Raw genomic sequence first — 19192 nt, forward strand, 5'->3', positions numbered from 1 at the left:
AGGAAAGAACCAAACAACTCAGTCCTTGAAGGGCTTTCCAGTTACAGGTCTTTGGCAGGTGGAAAGGAAGCAGACACCTTTTATTCATAAAATTTGCACATTAAAAAAGGGAGAGGGATAGAGGAGAGAAATGAATATGGGGAATTGATTTTGAATAAAAATGCCTTAACTGTTTCCCCACATAAACACCTCCATCTGCCCTAATGGTTTTCTCTACCCCATGGAGACAGCAGAGTAATACAATCTTTCACATTCATGTTTGTAGATTGGACGGCAAGATACTACGTGGACTTGCTTCCTGAGAAGGACATTATTGCCTCTCATTTGGTCCATGCAGCAAAAACTAAATCTTCTTGCTTATGACCATAACCATTTATGGATAACTCCCTTTAATATCCGTCTGCTCAATGCAGCACTGCCTATGAAGAATATGAAGTTCTTTGCTTCTTAACTACTGGGTTTGATTCAGCACCTCAGATTACTTTCAGTATGCAAACAGTTTGACAAGCAGCCGTCTATCAATCATAAAGCAGCCATAAAACCACATTTTTATGTACACTGCAATGTTGGGTTTATTCACAGTGACAAAATGAATTACTAACATGTCATAATGCTCAGCTATTAAGTCTGGATATTTAATCAATTGGACCATCGTGTAATAAAATGCAAGTAAAAGAGGGAGAGATTTTGCTGGTGGGGATTTTTGCTGGTGTGAGCAAATCTAGTTGCTCTGTCAGTTCATTAGCAGAGGGAGATCAGAGATATTGGCTCCTGCTCATCTGCCAACTTCGCTATTTAAACTTACTACCACAGTATGGTCACGCCTGGGTATGGAAACACTGCAAGATGCTTGGTGAGCTTGTCACCTGTGCTGGGAAAAATCTCCACAATCAACCCAACAGGCACTGGAACTGAACAAAAGGAAAACTGAACTGCTCATTATAATGAATATAATTAATTACTAACAAGGTCTTTGAAGAACCCTAAAGAGAAAACTCCTCCCTGCTAAACAGAATCTGTATTTTCACCACACTTAATTAGCAGATTTTTTTATTTTTTTTTTTAGGTCTGTGTCAGACTCATCATCATTATGACTGATTTCAGGCACAGGCCAATCTCACATCCAACATCAGTATGCAAGTCTAGCTGGTAGAAAGGAAAAACAAGCCTCTGATTAGGCAAGAAGAGTGGGTCTGGGGGCAGGGGAAGAAAGGGCCATTTACAAGTTTTATAGAGTGATCCATTTCTTAGGAAAATAATGTTATTTAAAAGCACTTTGCAGAGGAGCCCCTTCATCTCCAATCCTAGGGGAAAAAAAACAGAATCTGTTCAGGGTATAACCCTTGAGACTCTTGCTCTAGGATGTCAAACCCCAACAGGACTAGCCCGTTTCCCAAAGGCAGTCATGGTTCCAGTGGATATGGTGGCAGGAGGAGGAAGGGATTGTAGCTACTGGTCACGACTTCCCTCCCTCTCTTTTAGCATATCCTCTTACTGCCACTGTTAACCCCCACCCACCCAGACTTCCGGATGTCGCAGCAGGGGGCTTCTGGTAGAAGTAGCCACACCGTGCACGGGTGGGGCAGAAAGCAGTTGCCTTGGGACCCAAAACCGTAGTATATATTGGAGTCATGTGCCAGGAAGCTGGGCAGAACCTCTTATAAGCTGAGGGTCAGGGAAGTGGGAAGGTAGGTCGACATCAAGAAGAGGGAATAGTAAGAACATGGGGGAAGAGCTGCTGGAAAGGGGCACAAAGAAGAGAGAGATGGAAGCCAAGTTTACTTGGCCTAAGATTAAATATATTGAAGATTTCATGTCCCCAGAGTTAAGAGGATGAAAATTCTACCCTGGCCCCGTACACCCCACTTGTATTTTCTTAGCTGAACATCAGCTAAGAACGGCTCACCAGACATTGTAGCAGGTCAGTTTAGTGCTGACCTGGGTTTTATGCTTATTCTTTTACAGCACTGGGCAGACACACAATTTGTTTTCCATCCACTGGCTTCAACCTCTGCCCAAAAGGAAGAGCTGCTTTCAACACACTGGAAATAAAAGTGAACTGAAAAGGCTGGTTCTACAGATATTGAAATTAATTAACAAATAACTTTTACAAGTGCAAAACTGTAAGCAATGGCATATAATCACTGCTGTAAAAATACTGGAGATTTCTCCAAGAAGCCCCATTCCCTGGGCTCACAGATGGCTATACGGTACCTCACCTGTTCCAAGTTAGTCTAATTAACTAGACATTTCTCCTTTTGAATGTAACCAGGTATTTTCCATCCCTTACTAGAGACCCGACCATTGTCTGATCAACTCCGGCAAAATAAATAGCACCCACGACTACTCTGGGGCCATACATGATCCCAGTGTGAAGTGCATCCATGTCTTGGTCATTTCTGATGCAAAATTGCCCATGTAACAGTCACTGGTTTTCTTTCCTCTCCATATTCAACTGAAGTATCTGAATGCAGCATTTAAAGGTCCTTCACTCTGGAATGCCATTGTGCTTTCTGTTTATATTCCTACACAGAAGCTGCACACTGGCCTGCATGTTAAGCTATGTTGCTGTTTTTTGCCAACTTTGAGTATCAAACCTTTGTCTATACTGATAGTTTGGTGGCATAATCCGCCTCATGAGAGTAATAGTTACTAAATTTAAAGCTGGAGCAGTTATTTTTCCCCCGAGTTACTTTCCTTCTAAATTCATTTTGTTGTTGTGGGTTCTATTTTACACACAGTGCTTTGGTACTTGCAAAAATCACTTTAATGCAACTGTAATAAAAGCAAAGAAACTATTTCCTATAGTGAAGACCAGCTCTTTAAAGGTTTTCCTGAATACAAAGGAAGTGTTTTCATGCTTCTACAGAATATCACTAACGAGCAGCACTATAATAGGCACACCCTTCGAGGATATTGTCGACTACTTCATCAATAGATTGTGATTCCCAGCCTTTTCCCTGGCTTCTTTAGTGCAGCATGGAATTTCTAAATTCTAATCCTGATGTTTCGTGTAGCCTTGGGCAAGCAGCAAGCCTCCCTGGACATCACTTTTCTGTAAAGTAAAAGTTACCCACCTATTTTCACAGGAGAATTAGTTAATAATTGTACAGTGCTTTAAAAATCCAAGATGCTGTATGTGCCAAGAATCATTAAATGCAACCACAGCTCATGCACTTAAATACTTTCACTCTTGCTTAGTGACTAATGATCTGTTCACAGCATTACAAACATGTGAAACACTTTATCAGGAGCCAGATGAGTTTATAATTTCCCCTTTTCGTTTACTCTTATTTCAATAGAGCCTTTTTCTCCCTAACTGATACTTCTTAATTACATCGCCTGTCAAATAGCACCTTCTCCCCTAATTTGGGCAGGCAAGCCGTTTCCTTATTCTCATTCAAACCAGTCTGAGAAAGTAGTTTCACAGTTCCAGTTCTGCTCTCACTATTGCCTCCTTCACAACTATTGCCTCAACACTTGGGCCTTTTAACAGTAGATTAGGCAAAGCACTGAACAGTGAGCACTAGGGAACAATCCTCCATTGCAGGCCGATGTACAGGAACATATAATTGGGGTGGGGGGAGGGGTTTCCATTTCTTCTTCTGAGCTTTATGAACCAGGTTTCCTTTCCAGGTGGCATTTTCAATAAGGCAAGTAAAGAACACAAGTAGTTGCAGGTGATCTTATAAGAGAACGTTATCTGCCACATTACAACAGTAATGCACAAAATACACAGATCAAGGAAACTCATTACACAGTCTATTTGTGCAACACTTTTATTTTCCTTTTACCTTTGCAGTCATCTTTGAATAATCATGTAAACAATAAAATGGAATGAAATTACACTGAGTTTTATGCAATTGGCTCTAGAACACCCCAACAATTATGACAAGGCGTTATAAATAACTTTTTCTTAATAATATATATTTGCCATTTTCAGTACATTAAAGAGCTGCCATTTATCTAGTTTTAGCTAGGAAGTAGTTTAAATGGTAACATCCAAGAAATATACCTCCTTGAACATATGCTCCAAATTTCAGAATCTTTCTAAAGTTTACTAGCTCCATAATAGCTATGTCACAGGTTAAGCATAAGACTACTTGGGTCAGAATTGGGTTTTTTTTGTTTTGTTTTTTAACAAAATTTTACCTTTTAGTCATTGCACAAACCCCTTTCTATTATTTTTCACTCCACCTTGGTATTTTGCAGAATTTCAAGTAAAGCTCAGATTCTGTTCAAGTTTTATCACCTTTACAAAATAATTTCTGTCGCTTAAGGATAAGCCAAATCAGAGATGGGCACAGTAAGCAGTCTAGCTTAATGGCAACATTTTATAATAATTCTTGCTTGTAGACTCCCCAACAAAGCATAGTTTAGGCCAAACTTGTCTAACATCTTTGCTACAGCATATCCCCTTCTAACTCAGACAAATATATATGGTGCTTCTAGAACTGAGACTATTCTAGATTTAAGCAGCCTCAGGCACATTCTCAAAACATCAATGTCCGCAAGGCACCTCCCACACCCTTGACAATCAGATTGTGGATTGGTTTTTAGACACAGAAACCAATACAAGCTTCCTAAACTCATAATTCAATCATTTCAAAAACTAGAAGTTACAAATACTTCAAAGATATATCTGAAATTTTGTTTCAACAGGAGACTAACTGCAAGTAGCACATAATCAGCTCAATCATTTTCTTATAGCTAGGATGTGTAATGCATAAATATATGAAAAATAAAATTCACAGTCAGTTTTAAAACTAGAATTCAAGTTTGGCTAATATATGTTAACTTTTATAAGTATGTTAATTTCTAAATACAACAAAAGAGAGGTGGTATTGTCAATCAGAAGTACATAATTAAAATAGTATCACTGAAATTTTATGAAAACTGAAATAAATTTAATAGAAAATTCCTTCTGTAACCAATAAATACAGCCACCTGAGAGCATTTCCATATGCTTTTCACATAGGGGAAATCCAAATTGATAAGAGACGTTTAGTAGCATTTTGAATGTTAGCAGCAGCAGTGTAGCTGAGGGCTTTGCTTCTTCTGACTTTGTGAATTGCTAGAGAATGAAGCAGAACTCAGTGTGGGTGCTTTAATTTTCTTCGCATCTAAGCTGGCCTCCTCACAAACTCACAATTCTGCTGGGGGTCGAGGGACAGACATCAGCTGACACTTAACTGAGCAAACCCAATCAGTTTCACCTCATCAGGGATCTCCGTGCCATCACAACCAGAAGCCTGCAAGACGAAAACAGACATTTATTAGAATAGGTTAAAAAGGAATATTTGACAGCCATTCTATAATTCTACATTTCCCTGTACGGCCACACTAGTAACAAAATGCTTTATTCAGTTTAGTGTCTAGACTGCTAGGACTATCCTCTATCACTGTTCGTAAACTGCACACTTATATCAAGGTACAAAATGTTTAAATCAATATGGCTAATTAAAAAAAGTTATGAAAAACAAACACTTGGGGCCATGCTTCCAGAAAACAGTTTGGAGTCATCCAAAACTGGCACTTTTAAAAAAAAAACACAAAAGCAAATTATTTTTCCAGAGGGGCCCAAAGTCTGCCTTCTAAATGTGAGAGAATCAGGACAGCTACATGCACAGTATAATATATTTTGTATATTTACAAAAAATACATGCCACGAGATTACAATTACTGATTTCAAATCTGTTTTAGAATATTTGGCCATGAATTTTTAAATAAGAATAAGAAAATCTGTGGGGAGTCAGTGCTATTGTTTGGGAAAGTACTAAGGGATCTCTCCTTTTGACACACGCTACAATCTAGTACGAGCAATCAGAGGTGCTTCTTTAGTAATGTGCTTTGCAGCATGCAACTGGCACAATGTAATATATGCATTTAAAGGGTAAATGATTTTCACAAATAATAGTGAAAGTATAAGTCAAATTTTCTAGGAAGGAACTGCTGCTTCAAAACTACTTTTAACAAGTGCAATTTGTTTAGTCTAAATATTTTAATTATTCGTTTTAAATATAAAATTGGCCATCTGTAGCTGAGTGGTGACTACATTTTCACAGAAGTCCTCATTAAGTTGCTAGAAACTGGATACCTCTTTGGTGCATACATCTGATTATAAGAAATAAAGTAGTCTGATGAATGGTGGCTAGTGGTAAATTACACACGAAAGACACCTTTTGACTCTACTTGGCACAGCTCCCATTAAACCGTTACAACACTTAAGGCATGTCTACACTTACCTCCGGAGTGATCAATCCAGCAGGGGTCGATTTATCGCGTCTAGTGAAGACATGATAAATCGACCGCCAAGCGCTCTCCCGTCCACTCCGGTACTCCACCGGAGCAAAAAGCGAAGGCGGAGTTGATGGGGGAGTGTCAGCAGTCAACCTACTGCAGTGAAGACACCGCAGTAAGTAGATCTAAATACACTGACTTCAGCTACGTTGTTCACATAGCTGAAGTTGCGTAACTTAGATCGATCCCCCAGTGTAGACCAGGCCTTAGTCTCCCCCTATGAAAAATTCTCTTAATCCTTTTTATTACAAGTTTATTACAAGTTAGTGTGTATACTGTAACAGTAAGAAAAGAGCCACAGAACATGTACATAAAGTGCATGCTTTATCACTGAAATTTTTCACCAATAGTTTTTCACCACTGACAAAGAAAACTAATTGGGTGTTCACAAGAGCCATGCTGAGTTGCTCACTCTTAAAGGCCAGATACAGTAAAAGTATTCCATCAGTTTCTCCTCTTCTATTTTTTGTTTAGGAGTAAGAAAGCATCATTTTATTTCTATTATAAAAATGCAAGATGAGGCCTTGTCTTCTCTCTCAGTGCAGGGTATTGAATAGCCTTAGATATCACTGATGCCCTATGTTAAAAGCTTCATGTAGCTCCACTGATTTCAGTGGAAAGACTCCCACTGACAATGGGCACTGGACTTTTAGTGACTAAATGGAGTTTTCATATCATCTACCAACAGGGCCAGATTAACTTGTTGTGGGCCCGGCGTCAAACATACCTGTGGGCCCCTTTGAGGAATGAAGGGGCTGGGGCAAGAGCCCAGTGGGCAGGGTGGATTTGATTTAAATCATGATTTAAATCACTAGTCAGGAAGACTTGATTTAATCATGGTTTTCTACCTAAAGTGCATTCTTGTTGGTTGTTATAACCTTAATACATATTCTTCACAACTCAGAGATAGATGTAGGTTTCATTTTTAGAAGGTACACACTATATATTTTTAAACAGTGATTTATTTTGAAAATTTTTCAGATGAGTTTACAGCTATATCAGAAAATGAATGATTGTTTGGTTATTTCATTTACCAAAGATAACTGAAGCAGATATTTATGAAGTCATTGGGAGATGTACTATCTCCAATTCACCAGGTTAATCATTAATATTTGGAGGATTTTCTTGCCAGGCTGTATTAGGAGGAGAACATCACCAGAAAGACATTTAAATTGTTTTATTTAACTAAAACGTTAAATATTTTGGATTTTTTTCTTCAACAGCAAACATAATATTTTAACAAAAAAGCATATGTCCCTCGCTTCTCACATTTATCTCCAGACTTAGAATCACAAATGTCAGGGTTGGAAGGGACCTCAGGAGGTCATCTAGTCCAACCCTAGTCCTCAAAGCAGGACCAATCCCCAATTAAATCATTCCAGCCAGGGCTTTGTCAAGTCTGACCTTAAAAACCTCTAAGGAAGGAGATTCCACCACCTCCCTAGGTAACCCATTCCAGTGCTTCACCACCCTCCTAGTGAAAAAGTTTTTCCTAATATCCAACCTAAACCTCCCCCACTGCAACTTGAGACCATTACTCCTTGTTCTGTCATCAGCTACCACTGAGAATAGTCTAGAGCCATCCTCTTTGGAACCCCCTTTCAGGTAGTTGAAAGGACCTATCAAATCCCCCCTCATTCTTCTCTTCTGCAGACTAAATAATCTCAGTTCCCTCAGCCTCTCTTCATAAACCATGTGCTCCAGCCCCCTAATAATTTTTGTTGCCCTCTGCTGGACTCTTTCCAATTTTTTCCACATCCTTCTTGTAGTATGGGACCCAAAACTGGACACAGTATTCCAGATGAGGCCTCACCAATGCCGAATAGAGGGGAATGATCATGTCCCTCGATCTGCTGACAATGCGCCTACTTATACAGCCCAAAATGCCGTTCGCCTTCTTGGCAACAAGGGCACACTGTTGACTCATATCCAGCTTCTTGTCCACTGTAATCCCTAGGTCCTTTTCTGCAGAACTGCTGCCTAGCCATTCGGTCCCTAGTCTGTAGCCATGCATGGGATTCTTCCGTCCTAAGGTCAGGACTCTGCACTTGTCCTTGTTGAACCTCATCAGATTTCTTTTGACCCAATCCTCCAATTTGTCTAGGTTCCTCTGTATCCTATCCCTACCCTCTAGCACATCTACCGCTCCTCCCAGTTTAGTGTCATCTGCAAACTTGCTGATGGTGCAGTCCATGGCATATTGAACAAAACTGGCCCCAGGACCGACCCTTGGGGCACTCCTCTTGATACCGGCTGCCAACTGGACATGGAGCCATTGATCACTACCTACTGAGCCCGATGATCTAGCCAGCTTTCTATCCACCTTATAATCCATTCATTCAGCCCATACCTCTTTAACTTGCTTGCAAGAATACTGCGGGAGACCGTGTCAAAAGCTTTGCTAAAGTCAAGGAATAACACATCCACTGCTTTCCCCTCATCCACAGAGCCAGTTATCTCGTCATAGAAGGCAATTAGATTAGTCAGGCATGACTTGCCCTTGGTGAATCCATGCTGACTGTTCCTGATCACTTTCCTCTCCTCGCAGTGCTTCAAAATTGATTCCTTAAGAACCTGCTCCATGATTTTTCCAGGGACTGAGGTGAGGCTGACTGGCCTGTAGTTCCCCGGATCCTCCTCCTTCCCTTTTTTCAAGATGGGCACTAGATTAGCCTTTTTCCAGTCATCTGGGACCTCCCACTATCGCCATGAGTTTTCAAAGATAATGGCCAATGGCTCTGCAATCACATCCATCAACTCCTTTAGCACCCTCGGATGCAGCACATCCGGCCCCATGGACTTGTGCTTGTCCAACTTTTCTAAATAGTCCTGAACCACTTCCTTCTCCACAGAGGGCTGGTCACCTCCTCCCCATACTGTTCTGCCCATTGCAGCAGTCTGGGAGCTGACCTTGTTCGTGAAGACAGAGAAAAAAAAAGCATTGAGTACATTAACTTTCCACATCCTCGGTTACTAGGTTTCCTCCCCCATTCAGTATGGGGTCCACACTTTCCTTGACCTTCTTGTTGCTAACATACCTGTAGAAACCCTTCTTGTTACTCTTAACATCCCTTGCTAGCTGCAACTCCAAGTGTGATTTGGCCTTCCTGATTGCACTCCTGCATGCCTGAGCAATATTTTTATATTCTTCCCTGGTCATTTGTCCAACGTTCCACTTCTTGTAAGCTTCTTTTTTGTGTTTAAGATCAGTAAGGATTTTACTGTTAAGCCAAGCTGGTCACTTGCCATATTTACTATTCTTTCTACACATCAGGATGGTTTGTTCCTGCAACCTCAGTAAGGATTCTTTAAAATACAGCCAGCTGTCCTGGACTCCTTTCCCCCTCATGTTATTCTCCCAGGGTATCCTTCTTCTCCTTGTCCAGATCCATTCCTCCCCCAACAATCTTCTATTCATTGAACTTTTTGAAACTTTTCACTTTTAAAGAGAGGTAAGGGATTGACTCTGTGTACACAAATTTGCAGAGGGACAATAGAGTTGAGGTCTTATTTCTCACCGCTATACATTTATTTATTTAAAACATTTTTTTTTGCTGTTAACAAGCATGTTACCTCTGGAGACACAAATACAGTTTGAGAACTGCAAAACTAAGCATCTCTGATGGTATCTTCTAGACTGAGCACTGCGTCCCATTGAGTAGGTAGAAAGATTAACCTAAATAATCTATACAGAAGCCTGTGGAACCCCATAAGATTGGGTCCCTAATCCATGAACTATTAGAACTCATTTCCAAAGCTTTTCTTATACGTTACACAAATATATTGTCTCATACTATAGAATTAGAATTTATAATCCCTATTCCATGATGAGATATAATGTATCTTAATTAAAACTATCTTTAGATAGGTTTGTTCCTCAAAAATCCGATTTAAATTAAAAAAATTGGATTTTTTGATTTTTAAAAAAAGTCATTGATTTTTATCCACCCTGATAGCAGGTCAGGGTGGGGGGGAGAGGGGAGGATTGGTCTCCAGCTGGAGCAAGGCAGGGGCCAGGGGCAAGATGAGCACAGTAGGGCATGTGGGGAGGATTAGTCCCTGCTGACTGGAGCAAGGCAGTGACTGGGGGCAAAAGCACAGCGGGACAGGAGCTAGGGTTAGTCTCTGGAGCAAGGGAGGGGGTAAACTGCAAGTGCAGCAGGGCTGGGGAGGGGTTAAACAGGATCCCCCCGCCCCTCCCCACATAGAGCGGGTACCTACCTTCTCTTTGATTCTAACCCATTCTCTTCATCTCTCTCTGCACTGAGCTGAGGGTGGGAGAGCACTGAGCACAGGGCTGGGAGGGAGTTAGGGTTATAGAGCAGGCTAGGGGTTGGGGTGCAGGGTCTGGCCAGGAGCTAGGGTGAGGGAGGGGACTCAGGGTTGGGACAGGAGGTTGGGGTGTGGAGCGCTTACCTGGAGCAGCTCCCATTTGGTGTGAGGGGTGCAGGTGGGAGTGTGTGTGTGCGGGGGGGGGCAGGAGCTCCCGTTTGGTGCTCAGGACGGGGATGAGGATGTTGGGGGGGCGTACAAGAGTCAGGGCATGGGGTGTGAGGGGACTGGAGATGTGGGGGGTTGTAGGAGTCAGAGCAGAGGGCTGGAGTGTGTGCGAGGGGGGTGCAGGTGTCAGGGCAGGGGTGTGTGCGAGGGGGGTGCTCCCAGCCCCCTGCCCCGAGCAGCTCACAGCAGGGGGCTGGAGGGGGCATGCCCTGATTCCACCCCCTTCCCCCAGGCCCCACCCCCACCTCTGCCTCTTCTCCACCTCCTCCCACAGCAGCAAGTGTGCTGCGGCTCCGCTCCTCCCCTTCCCTTGTGCCAGTTTCAGTGGCCGGTGAAGCGCTGGGAGGGGGAGGAACGAGGCATGCTCTGGGGAAGAGGTGGACGAGGGGGGAGCTTGGCTGCCGGCAGAGCCTGCCCTGCAGCAGGAGCCGGCAGGACCCAGCTTCTGCCTGCTGCCCTCACAGGAGGGGGTGGGGAGAGGGATGGAGAATAGTGGGCCGGGCCAGGGCCCCTTTGAACCGTGGGCCCAGCGCCATGGCAAATCCGGTACTGTCTACCACTCTCACTCTCACCCTTATCCACTAGTTATATTACTCTTAATTGAAAGGACTTGTCCAGGAGAAGAGGTAGTCTGTTTTTAAAGCAATCTAAAGGTATCATCAATAAGACAGGCAACTTTATACATTATATATATATATAATATACACACATACATATAGCGTCACTTTAAAGATTAGGCAGTTATAGGTTAAAATAAGATTAATTCTAGCTAGTATTGTTGATAAATGCAAAGTAATGCACTTTGGAAAACATAATCCCAACCATACATATAAAGTGATGGGTTCTAAATTAACTGTTACCACTCAAGAAAGATCTTGGAGTCATCTGTGGCTAGTTCTCTGAAAACATCCACTCAAAGTGCAGCAGCAGTCAAAAAACCCTAACAGAATGTTGGGAATCATTACGTTAGGGATAAGATAGAAAATATCATATTGCCTCTATATAAATCCATGGTACGCCCACATCTTGAATACTGCATGCAGGTGTGGTCACCTCATCTCAAAAAAGATATAGTGGAATCGGAAAAGATTCAGAAAAGGGCAACAAAAACGATTAGGGGTAAGGAATGGCTTCAGTATGAGGAGAGATTAATAGGATTGGGACTTTTCAGCTTGGAAAAGAGATGACTAAGGGAAGTTATGAATGAGGTCTATACAATGAGGTCATGACTGGTGTGGAGAAAAGTATAATTTACTCCTTCTCATAACACAAGGACGCACAGTCAACCTGTGAAACTCTTTGCCAGAGGTTGTTGTGAAGGCCAAGACTATAACAGCGTTCAAAAAAGAACTAGATAAACTCATGGAGGATAGGTCCCTCAATGGCTCTTGTCAAGGATGGTGTCCCTAGCCTCTGTTTGCCAGAAGCTGGGAATGGACAACAGGGGATGGATCTTGATGATTACCAGTTCTGTTCATTCCCTTTAGGGCACCTGGCATTGGCCACTGTTGGAAGACAGAATACTGGGCTAAATGGACCTTTGGTCTGACCCAGTAAGGCCATTCTTATGTAGCATTGAAATCTACTCAATTTTCAACAAGAGACATGAAAATAGAAATTTAATAGAGTATAAATGCCAATATCTACATTGCATCATCAAATGGATCATCGAAATTTATTGAAGACATGGAAGTTGCCTGAATCTAAATTCTTAGATATTGCATAGTTAAGGTTTTCTACGGGAGACTATAGTTGCTATTTAAGCAGAAGTCCAAACATGAATGGAAACAATCTGTAAACAGCCAGGAAGTAACAGACACATGGTAATGAGTAATGATAAATAAGGCAAGATTAACTGGCCCACTTTTCAATCACATTTACAAAGTCAGTGGACAGAGGATGTGTGTTAGACTTCAGCTTTCCAGGAAATATTTACTAGCAAAATCAATTTGAACTGAATTGTATAGAAACACTGTCAAATGGGGTGAAATCTTGGCTAAAAATTAATGAAAAACAGAGGAGAGTGTGTGGTAGATAACAAAGTTCAGTGTTAGACACTATTTTATTTGGCATCTATTCCACGACCTATGAGCAGAAGGATTAAGATCACATATGAAATACACTGAAGGATAATACTAAACTGGGAGGTATTAAAAAGTCAGAGGACAGGGAAATACAAGAGAAACCTAGCGAGGTTAGAAATATCAATAGGAATTAGATTCACTCTTGGAAAATGCTACCTAACAAAGAACATCTGTGGGAAACTATCCAAATAGAAGATATTCCCTCAGAAGATGACACACAGGGTCCAATCAATGCCCAGTGATGTCAACAGGCTATAGAACTGTAGTTAGATAGGGGTAATGCTGAAAAAAAGTTAGGTTGATTGTGCACAGAAAATTGGATTGAATTATGATCTGGCACCTCCCCTACCCAAAGAGAATCAACATCATTTTGGACCATATATAAAAAGTCCTCTCTTCACAGACCAGGAGAGTGATCCTCCTTTCCTACAGACATTTGGAATATTGCATGCCACTGTGTGTGCCTCAGTACCAGAAACATAGTAGACAAACAGTCAGAGAAATGCAAGAAAACATGTCAAGTGGATTGGTTTTTGATGAACTATTACATTAACTGAATGCTCTGTAGCTAGCCTGGCTAAACAACAACAAAGGGGAAAGACCAAAAAAACCCCTATATTTAGAGGGTAATTGACATAGAAATAGAGAAATAGTTTAGGGTATGGGATAAATAGTATGAAATCAGTCAAAGGGAAGTTTTAAACCTGCGTTAACGCTTTTTCCTGAATGGTTGGTTCTACTGAACAGTCTCACAAGGGAAGGGGTGGAAGCCCCATTGATCATGTCATTTTAAAATGACAGAGGGGGAAAAATCCCAAACCAACAAGTGGATGGACGAGGTGATCTATTAAGTCTTCTCTTTAAAAATCCAATCTAGACTATAAAAATTGTCATGAAGTAGCCTATTTTATAAATTAAGCACCTCTCTGGAGGATCTCTTGTCTAAGAAACATTTATTCTATCCTTTCATATACAGCAGTCACTCTCAGCTGAGAGTGTTAAAAGCTAGAAAGTTAATTGGTAGCAGTAATATTTACATAACTAATCAGCCAACAGCTTTGGCTATACATATTTTCCACTTAATTTTGGAAAAATGCAAATATAGCACATCAACGCAAGCAATTTTGAAGTAAGTCTTTGCAATGTAAGGTTAAATTTATATTAATACATCTTGTATTGTTTTGACAGGGACTTCAGGCATCTATAGATTTGTATATCGAAGATGATCATTTTGGTCAACTTTTATCAACATTTATTAAAAGTAGCAAAATAGCAGTAAGTGAGATAAAAGCTGGATTATGTGCCATTGCTATGGCAACTATTTACTACATCTTGACTTCATATTTATTTTGAGTGACCTGCATGCCATTCCCATCACGCTATTTCACAGGCAGACCAGAGACTACAGTCATTATTTACTGGTGTGAGTATGCCATTAAAAAATATGCCTGTCCATTAGAGCCCATTATTGTGATTTGATGGTTGGAGTTAGTGTTACTTCTTGTTCATTAGGCTTTCACTTGAGTGGCTCTACAATAGCTCCCAGTCACATTAGACCTTTATATATTCACCTTGTACGACGTGCTCTCTCCCCCCTACAGCTAAGAGTACTTGGCTCCACAGGAAAGCTTTATTAGGAGAGTGTAGCTTTGAATTCACTTTAATTCATGTACATGGTTCAGATACATTGGCAGAGATCAGTAAAATGGTTGTTTGCACCAAGATTCCCAACTTGTTTTACTTAAAAAGTACCAAGAATGTAATACCGTAGCTGGGGGCCCTTCACTGAGTTCTCCGACACTCAGTGAGGAAACCATTGTAGGGACAGAGATTGTATAATTGTTTCTCTTGTTTTCCCTCCCAATAGCATGGCCTATCCACACAGCAACTTGGTTTTTAACTAACGACAGACTGACACATCCATACACAACCTGCCTTACGGCCACGATTATATGAATGCATTCTGGGACCTCCTACATGGACTTCTGGGTAGTTTCCAACCACAAACTATTGCACTGAGGAACGGATTTAGAGGACTGAATTCAATGGCTTTCTCCCAGTCTAGAGAAGATTCCGCAAGCATTGTACTGGTTCAACTGGACGAAGGTAAATATGTTGTCCAATTCTTTCCAACAAGCTAGCGCAGGGTTGGGCAAACTTTTTGGCCTGAGGGGCACATCCAGGTATGGAAATTGTATGGTGGACCATGAATGCTCGCAAAATTGGGATACAGGAGGGGGTGTAGGCTCCGGGGTGGGGCCAGAAATGGGTTCAAGGTGCGGGTGGGGGCTTTGGGCTGGGGCTCTAGCTGGGGGTGCAGGCTCTGCGGTGGGGCTGGGACCGAGGGGTTTGGGGTGCAGGAGGGGGGATCAGGGCTGGGGCAGGGAGGAGGTCGGGGTGCAGGTTCCAGGCAGCGTTTACCTCAAGCAGCTCCCGGAAGCAGCGGCATGTCCCCCTTTTGGCTCCTACACAGAGGTGCAGCGCTAGCCAGACGGCTCGGTATGCTGCCCCGTCTGCAGGTGCCACCCCAGTAGCTCCCACTGGCCACCGTTCCTGGCCAACGGGAGCTGCAGAGCAGCGCTTGGGGTGAGGGCAGCGTGCGGAGCCCCCAGGCTGCTCCTACATGTAGGAGCCAGAGCGGGGACATGCCGCTGCTTCCAGGAGCCGCACGGAACAATAGCATATGCAGAGCAGGACAATCCCCCGACCTCGCTCCCCGGCTGGAGTGCCAGAGCAGGGCAACCCCAGACCCCGTTCCCCGGCGGAAGCTGAAGGGCTGAATTTAAAGGTCTGACAGGCCAGACGTGGCCCGTGGGCCGTAGTTTGCCCACTCCTGCACTACTGCCACCTGCAATTGCAGAACACCCAGGACAGTTGTGTGTTCCAATGGAATGCATTGCCCAGGCATTACTAGATCATAGCATTCTAAACAGTGGTTTGTGGCAAAGCTTTTTCAGCTTTCTATTTTCCTGTTAGTTTGTACACTGTTCAAAAATGTAAATGTTCTGTACAGAAGAACAGCCAATAACAGATCAGAAGCTAAAAAAAGTTTGCTTGAAATATTAGTAATTATTTTCTGTGTGTATTGTTTTGTCACCAAGAACCTTTTACTTACCAATTTAAAAGTCAATGTTTTCAAGGCCTGAGGATCATCTACTATCTTCTGTAAATTAGCAGCAACTGTAAGATAAATTGTGAAAAGTGACATACATAGAAAATAGCATTAAATAGGGTGCTCTTTCAAGACACTGATTCAGATGGGAGCAATTCCACTAGTGCGCACGCACACACACACACACACACGTAATATACCACTTAAATGGCTAAATTACTGCTGGGCTACAAGGAATGCTACAGTTACTAACAGAGCAGCACATAGGTCTAGAATCTATTATGCACATTACAGTGTACAGTCTTTAATTTACAGGAAAGTGGAGAGGGGAATATTTGTGGGGGGTAATAATACATTTTTCCATTCTTCTGGCCTTTTGCTAGCCCATGGCTAGATCTCTCTCTCTGTGGTAACAGTTTCTGCTGTGTTAGAGTACATATTGAGTACAATGGAGTATCTACCCTGGAAGATTATAGGCATTCAGAGGGTATAAGGAAACTGTCTGGCCAACATGGCCAATTCAAATAAATAGTCTGACAAGTTTCGCTCTTGAAACTGAAGGGAAAAAAATATTTAGAAAGCACACCAGGAAAGCTAAATGACTTTTTGTGACCTAAAACTAATTTAAATGAATCAACACAGAAACCAAATACTGTCACCAATATTTTCAGCCTCATGACAAGAGTTAGAAATGCAATAATGAGTCGGTATGCTACCAACGGGAGTGATGTTAGAACTATTTCTGCCTTTTTAAAAAATAAGAGAGGACAAAGAAAAACAGTAAATCCTTTTTTAGTGAAAGTACTTGACTTGTCTATTAGTCAATCCATTTAGATGTTAATCTTGGCAGATTCATTTGACTGTTTTCAAGTTCAATGGTTTGTTAAACCTGCTCTACACAACCTTGCACATTACAGGATTCTGCAGTAGCTAGTTCAGAATGAATCACTGTCAGCCTCTGTTCAATGCCGTCTTTTGAGCGTCAGTACCACTGCCAGGACATCACCATGAAAGAGAGGCTCCGGTCTCAGTAGAGCTGTAGAGTCCATATGCACTCTTCAACAGAGTACAGGAAGGGTACTCAAGTAGTGGAGGTTTCTGAATACGTAGGACAGATTACTGCAGCAAAATGGAGAAATCCAGTGTTTTCCTCTACATGCTTCCTTTCTGTTGATTGTATAAAAATGCAGAAAGCACACCATGGTTTATTGGTTTGCATGTTGACGCTTCTTAAAATCCCTGGTCTCCCTGCCACTAGATATACATTAAAAAAGTACCACTCAGAACTGACTGAGGAAATAGAAATCTAATTACTATTGGTACTCACCATGGTCCAAACTCCACTCCGGAGTAAATGTGTACTGTCCCAATAGAATTTACCACACATTCCAGAGTGGAATTTTGTCCCATATAAGGAACTCGAGTTATTTAATTTGATAACTTATTTTAAAAAATATAGTTTAGCTTCTATGCAACCATGCCAAACATGGGAGGCGGGGGGAGGGAAATGGGTTTCATTTCTACCTTAAGGTACGTGTTCACCATTACCACGGTTTTGGGTAGGGGTGGTATTCAGAAAACCTGGGGCAGAACTTGACCCTCTCTTGCTAGAAAAGGAATCTAGAAATAGTAGAAAGGATGCTTGAAACTTTAAGGCCAAACACTAAAGAATTCTGTAAGGTAAACTGTGGAAGTGACAAGAAGTTTGCTTGTACAATTGGATTAATCCATTTCAAATTGAAGTGTTTTTCTTATTTAAAATTCCATTGATTTTTTTATTCTACTCATCCACAGCTTTTGTTTTAATCAGAAAACTCACTTCTCTAAACCACAGATCAATCTTATTCTAGCTTCTACAGACCACATTCTACCTAGTCAAAATATAGTGCACATTTAAAACAAAAGTGAATTAGAATAATACTTAGACCAAGTAAATATATAATATGAGGCACATTGCCTCCCATCTGCTGAAAGCAGGACAGATCTGTGTAACACTATTATGAAAACTATTATGAAAACTCTGAAAACTATTATGACTGGAATTTCATCATGATACCATGTACTTCAGGCAGTGTTTGTGACTTATCTAAAATCCAATAAAGTATTCTGTTGAAAAGTAAGGGGTAGATTCTCAGCTGGTGTCAATTGGCATCACTGACTTAAATGGATCTTTTAATTTAAACGTTCAGTTTCAATTTTACATCTCTTCATCAAAAAGAGTTGACTTTTAGTTAACACTGACTATTTGCTGACTTGCTGTGGGTTATTTCCATTCTGCTGCTGCTGCTATTCCAGTCAAACGAAGGGCTTCAATCTTCCCTCTGAGACATAGCTACTGCGCTGCACTGATACGCACAACAGCCCTTGTCAATATAATGCAACGTTACGTAGTGGAAAGCAGCACTGAACTCTTAGCTATTTGAATGATCATCTTAAAAACTATGGTCTCCAGTTGTCGATCCTGAATCTCAGGGACCTTAGAAATTCAAATTCTTTTAGTCATCTTAAAGCAAAAACAGCAAAGATGACCACTCAACTGATTGCTTATCCTAATGCTATGTTTATATTTTCAAAACACTTTTACTTTTCTGTAAAAAATGTCAAAATGCCTGTATTCAACCAATTTTATTATTATTCTAGATATGTTTCAAAGGTAATACTTATTAAAAGTAGAGGTTAAGGACCATAAAAAACAGTTTTATTTGTGCATCTACATTTTTAACATCACACGCTCACTTTGCCTGGAAGTTTAGCGCAGGAAGCAGACATTTAAGAGTATTTGGACCATGGGTTCACGAACAGAAATTTATCTTTTATTTTTTGCTGCACTTCCCTGATATATTACGAGTACAGCATGAAACATTTTATCAACAAGAAGATTAGGGGGATTTAAGGGAATCACAACAGATGTTTCCAGGCACTATCTTCAAGAATAAAAGCAGCAGACGTGTTAGAATTCCATAACAGAGCTGATGTTTACACAAAGGTTAGCTCACCTCTGAAAGGCAGCATTTAAGTTTTGCTAGAGGTATTCCTTTTGCATTCCAGATGTGTTTTTCTATTACCTGTATTGTGCACTGTTGAAATGTTTGGCTGGGTTTTGTTTGTTTTAAGAAGTAAAACTAGTGCTTCAGCCATGACCATTTGTAATCTGCATGGTTTGCATTTCTGGCTAGATATACACCACAGAGAATAA

General features: G+C 41.3%; 1 protein-coding gene across 3 annotated transcripts in view; it reads right to left on the bottom strand.

The window, feature by feature from the left end:
* Nucleotides 1–3775: 3775 nt before the first annotated feature.
* STK39 (serine/threonine kinase 39) overlaps nt 3776–19192 on the bottom strand; it is a 198848-nt gene continuing 183431 nt past the window's right edge. For all 3 annotated transcript variants that reach the window (XM_073305735.2, XM_073305734.2, XM_073305733.2), the window contains 2 exons: nt 16000–16064; nt 3776–5252 (listed from right to left, as the gene is read on the bottom strand). In XM_073305735.2, coding sequence (XP_073161836.2) covers nt 5178–5252; nt 16000–16064 — 140 coding nt within the window. In that variant the 3' untranslated portion in view covers nt 3776–5177. The remainder of the gene's footprint in view (nt 5253–15999; nt 16065–19192) is intronic.

The sequence above is a fragment of the Lepidochelys kempii genome, chromosome 11, assembly GCF_965140285.1.
Source record: "Lepidochelys kempii isolate rLepKem1 chromosome 11, rLepKem1.hap1, whole genome shotgun sequence".
Classification (NCBI taxonomy): Eukaryota; Metazoa; Chordata; order Testudines; family Cheloniidae; genus Lepidochelys; species Lepidochelys kempii.